Here is a 17,729-nt window from a genome sequence, read left to right on the forward strand (position 1 = left end):
AAAGATTACAGCGAAAGGGTTTAACTAATCTGCCCCAAATTTGACACATTGATAAATCAGGCATTTCGGAAAGGTCTTAGTTTTTAGTTCCAGTTCTCTAGGATTTACTGTTCTTAACATATTCACAAGAAAAGGAATACAGGATCAAATATTAATGTAAATGTTTTCAAGACATCACTAGAGAGATGTAAAATTTCTGCACATAACTGAGTACATTAAATTTCTGTGCATCACAATTCTGATATGTTGGCTTCATACCAGTAGCAAAGAACGCTTTCACACATACATGCAAACAACAAACAGTTAAGCTAAATAGACCTGTGTGATGCTGGGTAGCTCTATAAATATGTGTCTGTCTGTCTGTTTATATATAGAGATACAGTCAAGGCTGAAGGTGTTGGCACCCTTGAAATTGTTCCACAAAATGAAGTTTTTCTCCTAGAAAATTATTGCAGTCACACGTTTTGTTATACACATATTTATTTCCTTTGTGTATATTGGAACAACACAAAAAAAATGAGGAAAAAAGGCAAATTGGACATCATTTCACACAAAACCTCGAAAATGGGCTGGACAAAATTGTTGGCACCCTCAACGTAATATTTGGTTGCACACCCTTTGGAATAAATAACTGCGATTAATCTCTTCCTATAACCATCAGCAAGCTTCTTACATCTCTCCACTGGAATTTTGCACCACTCTTCTTTTGCAAACTGCTCCAGGTTTTTTATATTTGAAGGTGCCTTCTGCCAACAGCAATTTTAAGATCTCTCTATGGGTGTTAAATGGGATTTAGTTCCAGACTCATTGCTGGCTACTTGAGAATTTTCCAATACTTCCATCCATTTCTGTGTGCTGCTTGAAGTATGTTCGGGGTCATTGTCCTGCTGGAAGACTCATGATCTAGGACGCAAACCCAGCTTTCTGACACTGGGCACTACATTGTGACTCAAAATCCTTTGGTAATCTTCAGATTTCATGATGCATTGAGCACAGTCAAGGCACCCAGTGCCAAAGTCAGCAAAACAACCCCAAAACATCGTTGAACCTCCACCATATTTGACTTTAGGTATTGTGTTCTTTTCTTTGTAGGCCTCATTCTGTTTTTAGTCAATAGGAGAATGATGTGCTTTACCAAAAAGCACTATCTTGTTCTCATCTGTCCACAAAACACTTTCGAAGGATAGTTCACGTTGACACGGATGCACCCTGAGCCTGCAGGACAGCTCGAGTTTCTTTGGAACTTGATTGGGGCTGCTCTGCTTATGCACCATCTCATGGGAGGGTGGAAGGATAAAGAATGGTTTGGTTGGTCAGGGAGTTTCTATGATTACTCACTGTCTGGGCTTTTTCCCCACTTGCAGCTGCCAGAAATTACCTGTGATTATCTTAGAGAAAAATATGGATGGAAAACTTAATGCGCAGTAATATCAGCTCCTGTATTCACCTTACTAAATTGAGCTGTGAAGCACAATTTCAATGTATAGCCATGGTCATGGCATGGTCAGCTGCCATCCTGTCCTGGTATGTGGATATTGACCTGGTATTGTCAATCAGGTCTTCCTTTAGATTGTGGAACAGTGTCTGAAGAAAGAACTGATTGTTTTCTTATTTGCTATATGCAACTGCTGTGCTGTTCAGCATTCTAGAAGGGAGTTGTTCTCCACTCCATGATACAGCTGTTCAGAGTCTTCAAGCAATTGTTGTCCTATAACAGAATCAGCCCCATTGTCCCCATAAAACAGCTAGCTACAGTGATACTATAATAAAGCCAGCCACGGTGTCCCCATAATATAACCAGCTATGTTGCCCTCATAATATAACCAGCCATGGTGCCCCCATAATATAGCCAGCCATGATGCCCCCATAATATAGCCAGCCATAGTACCCCCATAATATAGCCAGCCACGATGCCCCCATAATATAGCCAGCCATGGTGCCCCCATAATATAGCCAGCCATGGTGCCCCCATAATATAGCCAGCCATTGTGCCCCCATAATATAGCCTGCCATGGTGTCCCCATAATATAGCCAGCCCTGGTGTCCCCATAATATAGCCAGCCATGGTGCCTCCATAATATAGCCAGCCATGGTGTCCCCATAATATAGCCAGCCATAGTGTCACCATAATATAGCCAGCCATGGTGTCCCCATTATATAGCCAGCCATGGTGCCTCCATAATATAGCCAACCATGGTGTCCCCATAACATAGCCAGTCATGGTGCCTCCATAAAATAGCCAGCCATGGTGTTCCCATAATATAGCCAGCCATGGTGCCTCAATAATACAGCTAGCCATGGTGCCCCCATAATATAGCCAGCCATGGTGTCCCCATAATATAGCCAGCCATCGTGCCTCAATAATACAGCTAGCCATGGTGCCCCCATAATATAGCCAGCCATAGTGCCCCCATAATATAGCCAGCCACGATGCCCCCATAATATAGCCAGCCATGGTGCCCCCATAATACAGCCAGCCATGGTGCCCCCATAATACAGCCAGCCATGGTGTCCCCATTATATAGCCAGCCATGGTGTCCCCATTATATAGCCAGCCCTGGTGCCTCCATAATATAGGCAGCCATGGTGTCCCTATAATATAGCCAGCCATGGTGTCCCCATTATATAGCCAGCCATGGTGTCCCCATTATAAAGCCAGCCATGGTGCCTCCATAATATAGCCAACCATGGTGTCCCCATATTATAGCCAGCCATGGTGCCTTCATAAAATAGCCATCCATGGTGTCCCCATAATATAGCCAGCCATGGTGCCTCAATAATACAGCTAGCCATGGTGTCCCCATAATATAGCCAGCCATGGTGTCCCCATAATATAGCCAGCCATGGTGTCCTCATAATATAGCCAGCCATGGTGTCCCCATTATATAGCCAGCCATGGTGTCCCCATTATATAGCCAGCCATGGTGCCTCCATAATGTAGCCAACCATGGTGTCCCCATAATATAGCCAGCCATGGTGTCCCCATAATATAGCCAGCCATGGTGCCTCCATAATATAGCCAGCCATGGTGTCCCCATAATATAGCCAGCCTTGGTATCCCCATTATATAGCCAGCCATGGTGTCCCCATTATATAGCCAGCCATGGTGCCTCCATAATATAGCCAGCCATGGTGTCCCCATTATATAGCCAGCCCTGGTGTCCCCATTATATAGCCAGCCCTGGTGTCCCCATTATATAGCCAGCCATTGTGCCTCCATAATATAGCCAGCCATGGTGTCCCCATAATATAGCCATCCATGGAGTCCCCATTATATAGCCAGCCATGGTGCCTCCATAATATAGCCAACCATGGTGTCCCCATATTATAGCCAGCCATGGTGCCTTCATAAAATAGCCAGCCATGGTGTCCCCATAATATAGCCAGCCATGGTGCCTCAATAATACAGCTAGCCATGGTGTCCCCATAATATAGCCAGCCATGGTGTCCCCATAATATAGCCAGCCATGGTGTCCTCATAATATAGCCAGCCATGGTGTCCCCATTATATAGCCAGCCATGGTGTCCCCATTATATAGCCAGCCATGGTGCCTCCATAATATAGCCAGCCATGGTGTCCCCATTATATAGCCAGCCATGGTGTCCCCATTATATAGCCAGCCATGGTGTCCCCATTATATAGCCAGCCATGGTGCCTCCATAATATAGCCAGCCATGGTGTCCCCATAATACAGCCAGCCATGGTGTCCCCATTATATAGCCAGCCATGGTGTCCCCATTATATAGCCAGCCATGGTGCCTCCATAATATAGCCAACCATGGTGTCTCCATTATAAAGCCAGCCATGGTGTCCCCATAATATAGCCAGCCATGGTGTCCCCATAATATAGCCAGCCATGGTGCCTCCATAATATAGCCAGCCATGGTGTCCCCATTATATAGCCAGCCATGGTGTCCCCATTATATAGCCAGCCATGGTGTCCCCATTATATAGCCAGCCATGGTGCCTCCATAATACAGCCAACCATGGTGTCCCCATAATATAGCCAGCCATGGTGTCCCCATAATATAGCCAGCCATGGTGCCTCCATAATATAGCCAGCCATGGTGTCCCCATAATATAGCCAGCCATGGTGTCCCCATTATATAGCCAGCCATGGTGCCTCCATAATATAGCCAGCCATGGTGCCTCCATAATATAGCCAGCCATGGTGTCCCCATAATACAGCCAGCCATGGTGTCCCCATTATATAGCCAGCCATGGTGTCCCCATTATATAGCCAGCCATGGTGCCTCCATAATATAGCCAACCATGGTGTCTCCATTATAAAGCCAGCCATGGTGTCCCCATAATATAGCCAGCCATGGTGTCCCCATAATATAGCCAGCCATGGTGCCTCCATAATATAGCCAGCCATGGTGTCCCCATTATATAGCCAGCCATGGTGTCCCCATTATATAGCCAGCCATGGTGTCCCCATTATATAGCCAGCCATGGTGCCTCCATAATACAGCCAACCATGGTGTCCCCATAATATAGCCAGCCATGGTGTTCCCATAATATAGCCAGCCATGGTGCCTCCATAATATAGCCAGCCATGGTGTCCCCATAATATAGCCAGCCATGGTGTCCCCATTATATAGCCAGCCATGGTGCCTCCATAATATAGCCAGCCATGGTGTCCCCATTATATAGCCAGCCATGGTGTCCCCATAATATAGCCAGCCATAGCATCCCCATTATATAGCCAGCCATGGTGCCTCCATAATATAGCCAGCCATGGTGTCCCCATAATATAGCCAGCCATGGTGTCCCCATTATATAGCCAGCCATGGTGTCCCCATTATATAGCCAGCCATGGTGCCTCCATAATATAGCCAACCATGGTGTCACCATTATATAGCCAGCCATGGTGTCCCCATTATATAGCCAGCCATGGTGTCCCCATAATATAGCCAGCCATGGTGTCCCCATAATATAGCCAGCCATGGTGCCTCCATAATATAGCCAGCCATGGTGTCCCCATTATATAGCCAGCCATGGTGTCCCCATAATATAGCCAGCCATGGTGTCCCCATTATATAGCCAGCCATGGTGTCCCCATTATATAGCCAGCCATGGTGTCCCCATTATATAGCCAGCCATGGTGCCTCCATAAAATAGCCAGCCATTATGCCCCCATAATATAGCCAGCCAGGGTGCCTCCATAATACAGCTAGCCATGGTGCCCCCTAATAATATAGCAAGATATGGTGTCCCCATAATATAGCCAGTCATGGTGCCTCAATAATACAGCTAGCCATGGTGCCTCCATAATAAAGTCAAAGGATCAGTGACTGATATTCAGCCACAGTGTCCACATAACACAATCACCCAGAGACCCTATTACACATCCACCTCCGATGTTATCATAATTTAGGCAGTCACCAGGAGCGTGGTGGAGTCAACTGGATTATCCTTCCTCTCTCAGTACTTGGTGGATAAGGTGAGTGCACATTGTGATATTACAGTGTTTATTACACCCATTGGTCCCCCTGAGGTTAAACATAAATTATACACAGAACAGGTTTTCTACATATAATTGCATTACCTGTTATAACGACATTATTGACCTGATCAAATGGTGCTGTGCAAGCAGAATGAGAAAAATGCAGACACAAATGCTGTGAGAATTATATAATATTGTTATTGTCCGGCTTTGCTTGTGTAAGGCGAAATTCACATATATCACTTGCATCAGGCTTAGTTTTTTTTAGTCTGATGCAGTTCAACAACTCACAACAGATGCCAAAACTGATGCAAAAATCTATCAGTTGTAATCAGAATTTTGACCATTTTCTTCCAGGTTCTGGTTCAGGTGTAGATCACCACTTTTTTTTAAGAATAGACCACGAATATCATCAACCCAGACAACCCCTCTAGGCTTTTCTCTTCCACATAATTCTGTTATCTTGTATACCATATACATGGATGGTTTTATGGAGTTTATAGAATATTACAGGGCCCATAGATAATAGACTAAAGTCAGCTGCCCCCTCCAATATTGGCAGGAATGGTGAACAGTCTAATGTATATGGCAAAAGCTCGGGATGGGCTAAAACGTCTTTCCATGTGGATATTCATTAAAGAAGCATTGAAACTGATGTGAGTTCTGGGACTTAATTATTTCTAATGTATATGGGGGCTTTCCAATGTCTGAAGAGATAAGGGTCAGAATATTAATGCTCATCTCTTTTGTTATTCAGGATAAAGGCAACTGCCAAAGCTTTCTGGCAGTGGCTTTTTCCCCCTCTCCCCTTAGAAAACACATGAATGTTCTGCCAAGCTGGACTTTCATACATTTGCATACATTTAAAGTAGAGTTACCATTAAGGGCATTTATCACTGGGGGTCCCACGGCTCAATTCATTGTCTATAGGATTGACCTGACAGAGATAACCAAGAACAGTACTCTGCTATCTGTCAGTCCCGAATAGAACTGCACTGCACATGATCAGCAAAGCCACCCCATTCATTCATGGCTGTATTAGTGATTGGTGAGGGTTTCAGTGGTGGAACCCCAATGATCACACAATTTGGTAATACCCTTTTAACAGACCAGTTTGATCAAAACGGACAGATTGCAGGGCCTGAAGGAGCCGTACATTGTATAAGGATTGAGGAATACCAATGCCTGCGTCATGCATCACCCCACTAGGCCCTAAGTGATTAAAAACATCCAAGTAAAAAGAATGAATCATTTTATAGGCAGTAAACAATTATTACTTCTCAAGTTCAGAAACCCCATGCAGAATTCATAAAGATGCATAAGTATTTAATTTCAGAAGGGTCAAAAATATGGAGACAGAGGATCGGTTCTGATGGCATTGATTTATGACTTTATGCTTGAGTCATAATTCATAGTCAAATGCCTTGGGAGGAGAATTTATCTAATCTGCCACTTTTGTGTGTAGTGCTTGGAATCTGAAGTAATGTAACATTAATGTCTGATGCCTTCAGTTTCTCCTTTTATATTCTTGCTGAAGCTTCAGTTCTGCTATCCTCGTTGTAAGCAGTTTGAATCAAGCTGGTGCGAATGTGTATTTCATGCAAAACAAAAATTAAGCTCAAAATTTACCCCTGAGTGTTTACCTGGAGGAAATCATAGGTACAGTAGTTATATGTTTTAGGGTATAGTAGGGGAATAATTAATTAAACATTAAAACAAAAGGAAAAACTGTTTAGGTCATAATCACAAAGGACAATTTTAGTTTTCAGTTATTGTCAAAGTTAGTGAAAAGGAGCTAATGAATTCCCATTTGAACAGCTGTTGTTACGCTTCATATATTCTGAGTAGTAAGCGTAATACTTTGTGAGTGGTTGGTTTGAAGATTTAGGAAAAAAAAATAGTTATTGCTTATCAGGAGAGAATGTGCTGATTGCTTGGGGTCTGACCTCTAGGACCACCGGTGATCCTGAGATCTGGGCTCTGAATCCCTGAGAATGGAACATTGCAGCCCTGTCTTGAATGGAGCGGAGGTGTGCATTCTCAACCTTCATTCTAGTCATAGTCCAAGGGACTGCCGAGGACAGTGATATTTCAGGCAGTCTCATCGACAATGAATGGAATGAACGTCAAAGTTGCATCTATCATCTCAAAAATCATGATTTACCTGTAGATATAGTGGTATTCTGTGGGTAAATAGCATTTACCGTATTTTTTGGACTGTAAGACACACCTTACCATAAGACGTAACCCAGGTTTAGACAGCAGAAAATAGGAAAAACATTTTTTCCTATTAATTAACACTTCACTGGTGGTTTAAAGTGGAGAGGTCATTATCACTAATTTTAATATACTGGGGTAAAATAGGGAGGTAATAAATCTATTGTTAGTGTCTCTCTGCAGTGTTATACACACAACATAGCTCTGCTACATGCACATATGCACACACATAGCTTTGCTATATACACACAAACAGGTCTGCTACATGCACATAATGACACACAAACAGCTCTGCTACATGCACATACACATATATACACACACACTATACATTACCACATGCTGCAGTTCTTGATCTGGACCTGTATGCAGGCTGCAGCAGATGAGGATCCGCAGGACCTTTCACTTGATTAAGTCAAGCACCTTTCAGGTTATGTGATCAGTCACATGGTCTGAAAGGTCCTGCAATTACTGTTGCAGAAGGTCCTGCTGATGCTCAGCTCAGGAAGATCCCTCCTGACTATAAGACGCACACACTTTTTAACAAGAGTTTTTCTTGTTAAAAAATGCATCTTATAGTCTGAAAAATACGGTAAATCATGGGAAGCTTATTGGAAGCACAGCTACAGGGAGACAAAGGAGTTATATTCTTGTGGCGCCTCTGAAGGTTCGGTCGCCACAGAGGTACTGCACCTCACCCAGAGGTGTGGTATCTCACTCTCAGGTAAGGAAGGAGTACAGCTCAGGACCCTAACACCTGCATCCAGCACATACCCGCAGTGGGGGTAGGGCGAGATTGCTCCTAAGGGAGAGCTCAGTCCCGGGTCCCTAGCTGAGGGGAGGTGCTATGTAGTGGGTGTGGGTGGAGGAAGTAGCTTAGGGGAGCACATGAAGGAAGGTATATGTAGAGAAGCCATCTTGTTTAGAGGGAAGAAGTGAGGACACCGACGAGAGAGGAGCTGGGGTGTGGAGCTGCGTGGCAGTTCACCCCAGAAGGAACCAACACAGAGGAGCCGGACACGGGAGTCCGAGGCTGTGGGGCACTGAAGGCCCAGCTGCAGAAACGGGAGGGCAGGAGACTGCAGGTCTCCTGGCCCCAGCAGACGCCCGGAGGCTCAGCAGCACTGCAGGGCCCAGCACCGCCACGTGGGAGTGACGCATCAGCAAGGCCCGAGCTGCCTGCCATACGGGTGAGCACAAAGACGTTGCACTCAGGGACGAGGGCCACCACGCAGCTACAAGCAGAAGGGCCAAAGAGAGTAGTGGAAAGGGAAGGCCTCCAACTTCACCTGGTGAGGTGGATTCCTTACTTGCTTCCAGGCTGCCCGGACATCCACTTCTAGCCAGTACCCTAGTCCCGGTTTGCCTAATCACCGCCAGTAAAGATAAGAGGAAACCGCCATTAAGTTGTGGACTGATTATTGCTGCACCATCAAACCCGGCACTACAACGCCCAGCATCGCCTATAACATCTACACTGCCCTGGAGCTAAGCTCTACCCGTGGAGAGCCACACCAGCTTTGCTGCACTAACATCAGCTCCAGAGGACCTGCTCCGCAGCGGCGACTCCCTTTAGCTGCATACCACAGGTGGCATCACGAACTTTGTACATAAAAACTATAAAATCCCCTTTTTACTGACCGCCCTGGGTCACGGACCGGGTCACCGCCACTGTGACATCACCCCTAGCAACGACCGGCCCGGCACCGAGTACCCCACGGCCCAGGGGGCGCGTCAACTTGGCGTCACGAACAGGATATGAACCCACCCGTTATCACCGGGTATTGTGCGCCTAGAGACTGTGTTTTCTACTGAATGTGGCGCCCGCCCCAGAAGAACGGGTGCCATTATGTGCGAGCCAAAAGACAACAAGAAACCGCCTCCTAGCGTGGGCTGGGTTCCAGAATGGCGCCAAAAGCGAGGCCCGCCCCGAGCAACAGTGACCATGTATGTGGATGTGTCTATCAAGTTGGGGGGGCCGCCCCAAGGTGGGTCCGACAGCAAGTTGCCATGGAACCGCCCTCGAAAGGGGAGAGGAGAGAAGAAACCTGGGAGACAGGGCGGAGTCTCCAGGAGTCCAGACAGACCGCACCCGGAGGGCAAGATGGAGAGTCAGGAGCCAGCTCCCATCCATGGTCTGCAGCAAGCGGCAAGGCCTCTCACCTTGGAGGAGGCCATGGCAGAGCTATCCCTGGAGGATACTGAATTCCTCCAGGCGGAAATCCAGGAGCTGGGCCGGAGAATGGAGAGGGCCCAGCAGGACGCCATTGCCGGCTGGAAAAAGGAGCAGCTGATGATCCGGCAGCAGCCAGTGCTGCACTCCACCAGCAGCGCCCCAGCCCCAGAGGAACCTGAACGGAGCCAGGAGGCAGAGGACAGCACAAGCGCGGCCGCGGGAGCAGGTAAGGAGAGACTCCCTGTCCCGGGCGCTGAGAGTGCTAGCCTGCTCCTGAGCTCCCTGGCGGAACCTCCGATCCCGGGCGCCTGCTCCACCAACCTAATTCTGGGCTCCCTGGCGGAACTTCCAATCCCGGGCGGCTGCTCTGCCAATCTGCTCCCCGGTCTCCAGGCGGAATCTCCCGTCCTGGGCACCTATTTCACTGACTGGCTCCCAGACCCCCTGGCGGAAACTCTGATCCCGGGCGCTTGCTCCGCCGACATGCTCCTGGGCCCCCTACCAGAGCCACCTGTCTCCGCACCCGAGTGGGTCTATGGAAACACCACCTACGACTGGTCCGCCCGATATGAGGACCAGCAAGGACCCCCGCTAACACCTGCACCTGCACCCCCGGTTACCTGCCCAGGAGGACAAGAGTTCCGGTGGGATAACCAAGAAGGGGACCTCATAGGGTTCCCGAGGGAGACGCAGGCCCAGGCCCTCTGGAGGGAAGAGCACTGCAGTAGGGAGCTCCTGCAGTTGGAGCGGGAGCGTCACGACCGGCTGGTGCGGTGGGAACGGATGGAGGCCCGGGACATGGTGGCCAAAACCCGGGCCCGCCAAGCAAGAGCTGCCACCCCTAGTCCCCGTCTGGAGGGGATCGTAGTCAAGTTCGATCTGGACGCCGGGTGGGGCTTTGTGAGGGAGCCGCACACCGATCGATATGTATTCGTGAACCGGCGGGATGTGGAACCCCACCTCCAACAGGGGCATCCCGGCCGAGACCTTTACCCCGGTGACTACGTCACATTTACCCGTCACAAGGGCGAGCGCGGCTGGTATGCCCTCCAAGTATATCGAGTGGCGAAAAGGAGAGACATGCCCCTACAGCGCAAGGCTGAAGACCTGGCTGGGTCAGCCTGCAGGAACCAGGAGTGCCCCCGGAGGGAGCATCCCTGTTAGGCTATGTGCCCACAATGCAGAAATGCTCAGGATTTTTTCCTGAGTGTTTCTGCATCTCCCTGGCAGAAAAAAAACGCATGCGGATTGTACATGTGTTTTCCTGCCAGGGACATGCGGAAGTGAAGCGTTCTTCACTTGCATTTCTGCATGTGGGTTGACAAGCGCTTTCCAAGCGATTTTAGCATCACTTGGAAAGTGCTTGTCAACTTCGTCACACTATATAAATCCATGCAAACAGCATGGATTTATATAGCGTGACCCGAGAGAATGTCAAAAAATAAAAAAATAAGTCTATACTTACCCTCCGATTGCCCGCGCTGTCTTGCTTCACCATCCCGGCTGCCGGCAGCGGTACACTAAAGGACCTGCCGATGTCAGCGTCGCGTGACCCGTCACATGACTCTGACGTCAGCGCAGGTCCTTCAGTACATTGCAAACTGCCGGCATGAGAGGTGGAGCGCAGCGCGGGCCGCCAGAAGGTAAGTATATATTTATTTTTTATTTTATTCTTTTTTTTATAGTTTTCTATGGTACCCGGGTCCGGTGGAGAGTCTCCTCTTCTCTAGACCTGGGTACCGTCTGCACATTAGAACGCATGGAATGTGCATCTACGTATACAGTGATGCGTAATCCATGCGGTCTAATGCAAGTCAATGGCGGCGAAAACGCAGCACTTCCGCAAAATAATTGGTAGTGCTGCGTTTTTTTTCCGCAATGATAATCCGCAGCGGAAATGTCCGCAGCATGTGCACAGCACATGCGGATTATCATTGGGGAACATGGCAGGCCTTCATCCATGCGTTTTTTAAGCGTTTCTGCAGCATTTTTGCTGCTGTGGAAACGCTTAAAAAACGCATCGTGGGCACACAGCCTTAACCTGTTTAAACTGTTTATAGTTACCTGGAAGGGTACAACCCTGCCAGTTTACAAAGTTAACTTGTGTGTATTCAAGGTTTAATAGTTACCCGTTTGAAAAGACTATCAGGTTATGGACGGTGAATAACCAAAGAACTTTCCGCTGTAAATAGTTGCACTTCTTAAAATGCCCCTTATTGGTTTTATGCAGCAACAAATGACCTCAGAACAAAAACCCTCAACTTAGGCCCTGGGCGTGGCAGCCACGCCCAGGGCCTACGTTGAGGGTTTTCGGACGGGTCCCTCATGTTCACTGAATTGCACCTTGATAAAGAGAATGGACACCCGGTTGCAGATCGTGCTGTAACCTGTTGAAAAATGTTTTATGTGTTTTATGTGGCGTCACAAACTTTGTGCATAAAAACTATAAAATCCCCTTTTTACTGACCTCCCTGGGTCACGGACCAGGTCACCGCCACTGTGACATCACCCCTAGCAACGACCGGCCCGGCACCGAGTACCCCACGGCCCAGGGGGCGCGTCATCCCCCCTGCAGTCATCCGGGCACTGCAGGGAGCTGTTACAATTTCCACTCTCTACACAGTGAGTGTCCTGAAATCTCTCCCTGTTACACTGATTAACAGCTTGCTCTGCACACAAGCTGTCACTCAATGTGCAGGTGATTGAATACAGCGAGCTCACTGTATGCAGTGAATAAGTGGTGATTGTATTCTCTCCCTTCACTACCCAGATGACTGGAAGTAACAGCAGTATATCACAGATTAATCAATTCAAAGTCGCCATGACTATGTAGGTCCAGCACCTCCCTATATCACTCAATCTTTCTATCATCATTTATTAACCACTTCCATTTCAATGTTCTTCATCACTGCAGTAGTAGACCTTAAACAGTATAGCCCTTTTTTCCATTCCTATGTGTAATGAATAGTGTTGAGCGAGTATGTTCTGTTCCGAGTACGCTCGGGCCGAGCTCCGAGTATTTACAGCTGCTCGGTGATATGTTTGAATCGCTCCCGTGTGCATGATTTGCAACTGTTTGACAGTTTTATTACATGTGAGGAATGTGTAAGAAATAAACATTCCTCACATGTATTAAAACTGTCAAACAGTCGCAAATCATGCACACGGGAGCGATTGAAACATATCACCGAGCAGCTGTAAATACTCGGAGCTCGGCCCGAGCATACTCGGCGAAAGGATTAATAGAACATACTCGCTGAACACTAGTAATGAACTGTGCACTCTAACCTCCTATCCCTACATTGTAAAATTCTAAAATGCTGCTGCTTGGCTGGCCCTTATCTTTTATAGTCACTGTTATAATCCCCCTTGATTGGCTGCGCTGGACCATGTGAGGTGATAGCTGGAAGGCATTATGGGGAAGCCTACGTGGCTGTGCCTGATGTTAGTAGCCCACTCTTTCCGAGTCTGGAACAGTGTGTGATATTTGAGATTCTTGTGAATAAAAAGGCAAAATGTTTGAATTCTCAAATCAATAAGTAGCAGATAGATCCGCACATCTCTAAGCAACACATGTTCTTTTCTTACCACATATTGTTTTAGAAGTAAAGAAATTACTTTGTCTAGAAACTTTACATTTTTAATTTAAAAAACAAAAAAAACCCATTTATAAATTACCATCACATAACAAAAAAAGGCGAACAAAAACAACCACTTGTGCAAATATGTGTCTGTGCTGCAATTTTTTTAGTACTATAATATTGTGCCTGTCAACACTAGTGTAATCCATCATTGTACAAACTAAGCAGATAGACAAGCAAAGGAAAGCCCCACTGTGAGGCCTCAAATGTATGTAGCTACTATTTACATGGGTGAAAAGAAATCACCTGTATTTATAGGGGAAGATGTAAAGTTCTTAAACTGTTTTTGAAGGGAGGTCCGTGGGTCCCCTTGGTAATAGGGAGGGGGCGTCACAAAACCTCTCAACACCCGATCGATATAGAGGTCTGCATTGTTTTTTAAAGGGATCCATGTTGAAACATTTTTTTTCTGCTGTTATTCTGGTCGGTTAACCCCTTTAGGATGCAGCAATTTTTTTTTCACTCCATTTTTTTCTCCTCTCCTTCCAATTGTTCTACTTTTTTTTCTATCCACATGATTTTCAGTAGGCCCCAATTTACTATGGCAATTAGTGATGAGCAAGTATGTCCCTTTTAACCCTTTCGGTGAGCATGGTCAGGTGCTCGCCGAGTATTTTGGCATGCTCAGCATTTCTTTTAATGCCACTGTGTCTGCAAGTGTCACGGCTGTTTGACAGCTATCTGGCTATCTCTACATGTGTGACAGCTGTCAAACAGCCATGACACTTGCAGGCGTGGCGACATTAAAAGAAATGCTGAGCACTCCAACATACTCGGTGCTTGCCAAAGGGTTAATAGAACACGCTCGCTCATCACTAATGGCGATCCATCGGCATCTCACAATCGAGTCACGGAATGTGATGGTATGACAGCGTCTATCTAACTTTATTTACAAATTGCTGTAAGGCAAATAAACCCTAACTAAAGATTCTATAACAAATAAAGTATAACCTTTATTATTTAACTCTTTAATAACTAATGTGCAAAATTAAAATTTTATTTACGAAGAGTAACTCCTAATGAACAATGTCTCACAGGGATTTGCTCTCCATCCCCTTCAATAATTCAATCTGTCCCTCACGGAATAACCTCCATTCAAATATTACTAACTGGTATTGCTATATTTTGTCTTATATAGTCATTCAACCAGTGTATTACTGGTAAGGTATATAGCTAACTAACCAGTTGCCAACTAACCAGCCTCAATCCCCTGATGATGCCAGTGATGGTGAAACATGTTGGGGAGGCAGCTGGTAAATTTTACTAGCAATGTTTCATAGTTGGTCCATACTAATGAATAAGGTGCTGGTTCGCGGCCACACCATATACTGAAATTTACTTATAATATCATGAATTAAAGACTAATCACAACAAGCTCTGTGGAACAGTAGGGGATATTAGATCAGTTAGTTGGCAACTGGTTAGTTAGCTATATACCGTACCATTGATACACTGATTGAATATACGACAAAATATAGCAATACCAGTTAGTAATATTTGAATGGAGGTTATTCCGTGAGGGACAGATTGAATTATTGAAGGGGATGGATAGCAAATCCCTGTGAGACATTGTTCATTAGGAGTTACTCTTCATAAATAAAATAACTACATTGAGTTCTCTGATGAGAGACTCCCCACGCTTCACTGTTGTGAACATCAAAAAGTCCTATTCCAGTATTTGGAAAATTCCTGTAAGGAATGACCAACACAAACTTGTGTTTTTAATTTTGCACATTAGTTATTAAAGAGTTAAATAATAAAGGTTATACTTTAATTGTTATAGAATCTTTAGTTAAGGTTTATTTGCCTTACGGCAATTTTGAAATAAAGAATTGGATACCCTACGCTGGTTCTTATGAACACTTATGGTTCAAGTGTCTATCTAACCACCTACATGCTGCGGTCACTGTTGACTGCAGCATCTAAAGGGATAAAATGCTGCGATTAGAGACAGTTCCAGTTTCAGTAGTTACAAAATACTGTCCAGGAGTGGACACTAAAAAAAGAGGGCCCCTGTGCAAGAACATTACATGGGCCCTTTGCCATTCAATAGCTCGTCATAATGCACAATTCCACCTGCTTTGGGGTAGTAAATGGGCCCCTTTACATCTTGGACCTCTGTACGGCAGCACAGGTTGCACCAATGACATGTCAGCCCCTGAATGTGACTTTTCAGTTCTACATGAGATTTGCTTGAGCAAGGTCCTGTATGAGACTGAAATGTTGCATACAAAGGCATGGAATAAAGTCCACCATTTTTCTCTGCAAACATAAGGGAGTGCTGCCTTTGGATAATTGTATGCAGTGACGACTGCACTAGTGATGAGCGCAAGTGCTCGTTACTGGAGTTTGCCTAGGGTGCTCAGGTATGCACTGAGTATCGCGGGTGCTTGAGTGACATGTTCGAGCCCCCGGGGTCTCATGTTTTGCGTATGTTAGACAGTCACAAAACATGCGGGGATCGCACATGTTAGTCAAGCAATCCCCCCATGCTTTTTGGCTGTCTAACAGCCACGAAACATGAGACCCCGGGGGACTCGAACATGCCACTCAAGCACCCGCGATACTCGGTGCATACCCAAGCACCCTAGGCAAACTCCAGTAACCAGCAGTTGCGCTCATCACTAGTCTGCACCTATGTGCCATTGGATTGGTTCTGCTACTCTTTTTTTCTTGTTTATAGAAGAATAGATTTACTTTTACACTTGGCAAACGTCAAGTGAATTTGTGAAACTATAAAAAAAGAGTATGAAACGGAATCAAATATCAGATCCAAGGTTTATCGTTTCTCTTTAAGCTCTCAAAGTCAATTCACAACGTAGAACCACCAGATGATTCCTGTTTTGCAATTACAGTGCACAAAACAAATTGGTTCTTCCCACACAGCAAGAACACAGCGGAAGGATTGTAATTTATTACAGCAAGGTAGTAATATGACAGAGACAAAGCCTTACCCTTAAGCGTCTTTCAAAAGAGGAGATATTGCCTTTGTTCTGCTCCTTACGTTGTCGCCACTCAATGAGATTTGGGCTGTGCTCCCCAGGAAGAGAGATATTACATTTACCCAGAGTTGGACTGACCACTCCTGCCAGTATGTGGGGCTCTGCGTTCAGGCTGATTTCCATTCCACTGGCAAAGGTGACCCTGAGAGAGCCATCGGGGTTCACTCGATAGGTGTTAATATTGTTTTCTGCCAATATATAAGGAAGTTATCGTCAACTGATGACCATGCAGTTTTGTCTTCTATGTATGTAGAGGGAAACATTCTATTCATATGACAGTAGTTGGGAAGTGATGGTTTTCCTTGAAGAGACCGGCTGAATATGGTGTCTTACAAACAAAGCTGCATGGGAGGAAAGTATGCAAAGAGGTTATTTCACAAGTATCACCGAAGAGAGGTATACCTTGTAATTCAATGTCCGACCTTTAACAAGCAGAATAATACTATCATAGTCTCTTTTGTTCTAGTTTGCATATTTTCTCCCATGGTGCACTGACTGAAAAGATGTGTTTACAGTGAGTTTTATTCAGACGTTTTTGGAACAGAAACTTTCCAGCTCTTCAATCAAAACTTGTGGTTTTTGGAGGTTTCTGCTCCAAAATAGCCTGGAAAATCTCAATGTGAACACACCTTAAGACGCAAAACTCAGCTTTTCTCTTTGAGAACCAGTGCTTCAAATAAATTTATGCAATGACAACAAATAAAGGTAGAGACCTGTCCGTAAAGGGGATCAGGGAGAAGCCATCGAGACCTGCCTCGGACTGGTCAGCTTAGTCGCATCACTCCAGGCTGGTTTTCTGAAGTATGTTTTCCCTGAAACATTACAGCATTTCAGAGTTGTCTTCAGATTGTTTCACCGCCCTGCACCAGCATCTTTAGCTTGACTGATAGCTCAACATCTGTGTGACATCAGGCAAGGAAATCAGACAGTTAGCTATCAATCAAGCTAAAAAAGATAGTACTAGGCAGGGAAACAACCTAGGGAGGTAAAGGCTCCATAGGCGCTCAAATGCCCAAAGCACTTGTTCTTCATTTTCACATTTCACAATGCAAATTACTCTGGAATGCAGCAACAGATAGAAGATAAAAAGGTGTTGATGAATTTACATATATATATTTGGTTGGGGGGGTGGTTTTACTGACAGATTCTTTTTAATGATGGATGTTTGAGCTCTGATATTACATACTTTCATTAGGCACTTTGTTAGTGCCAATAAGGAGTACTATAAAACTGCTGACCAAGT

General features: G+C 45.7%; 1 protein-coding gene across 5 annotated transcripts in view; it reads right to left on the reverse strand.

Annotated features, from left to right (window-relative positions):
- TENM1 (teneurin transmembrane protein 1) overlaps positions 1-17,729 on the reverse strand; it is a 1,319,062-nt gene that overhangs the window by 21,278 nt on the left and 1,280,055 nt on the right. For all 5 annotated transcript variants that reach the window (XM_073641092.1, XM_073641091.1, XM_073641090.1 and 2 more), the window contains one exon: positions 16,439-16,674. In XM_073641092.1, the coding sequence (XP_073497193.1) occupies positions 16,439-16,674 (236 nt within the window). The remainder of the gene's footprint in view (positions 1-16,438; positions 16,675-17,729) is intronic.

This window comes from Phyllobates terribilis, unplaced genomic scaffold (assembly GCF_046119375.1).
Source record: "Phyllobates terribilis strain yellow unplaced genomic scaffold, ASM4611937v1 Scaffold_7__3_contigs__length_470593459, whole genome shotgun sequence".
Classification (NCBI taxonomy): Eukaryota; Metazoa; Chordata; class Amphibia; order Anura; family Dendrobatidae; genus Phyllobates; species Phyllobates terribilis.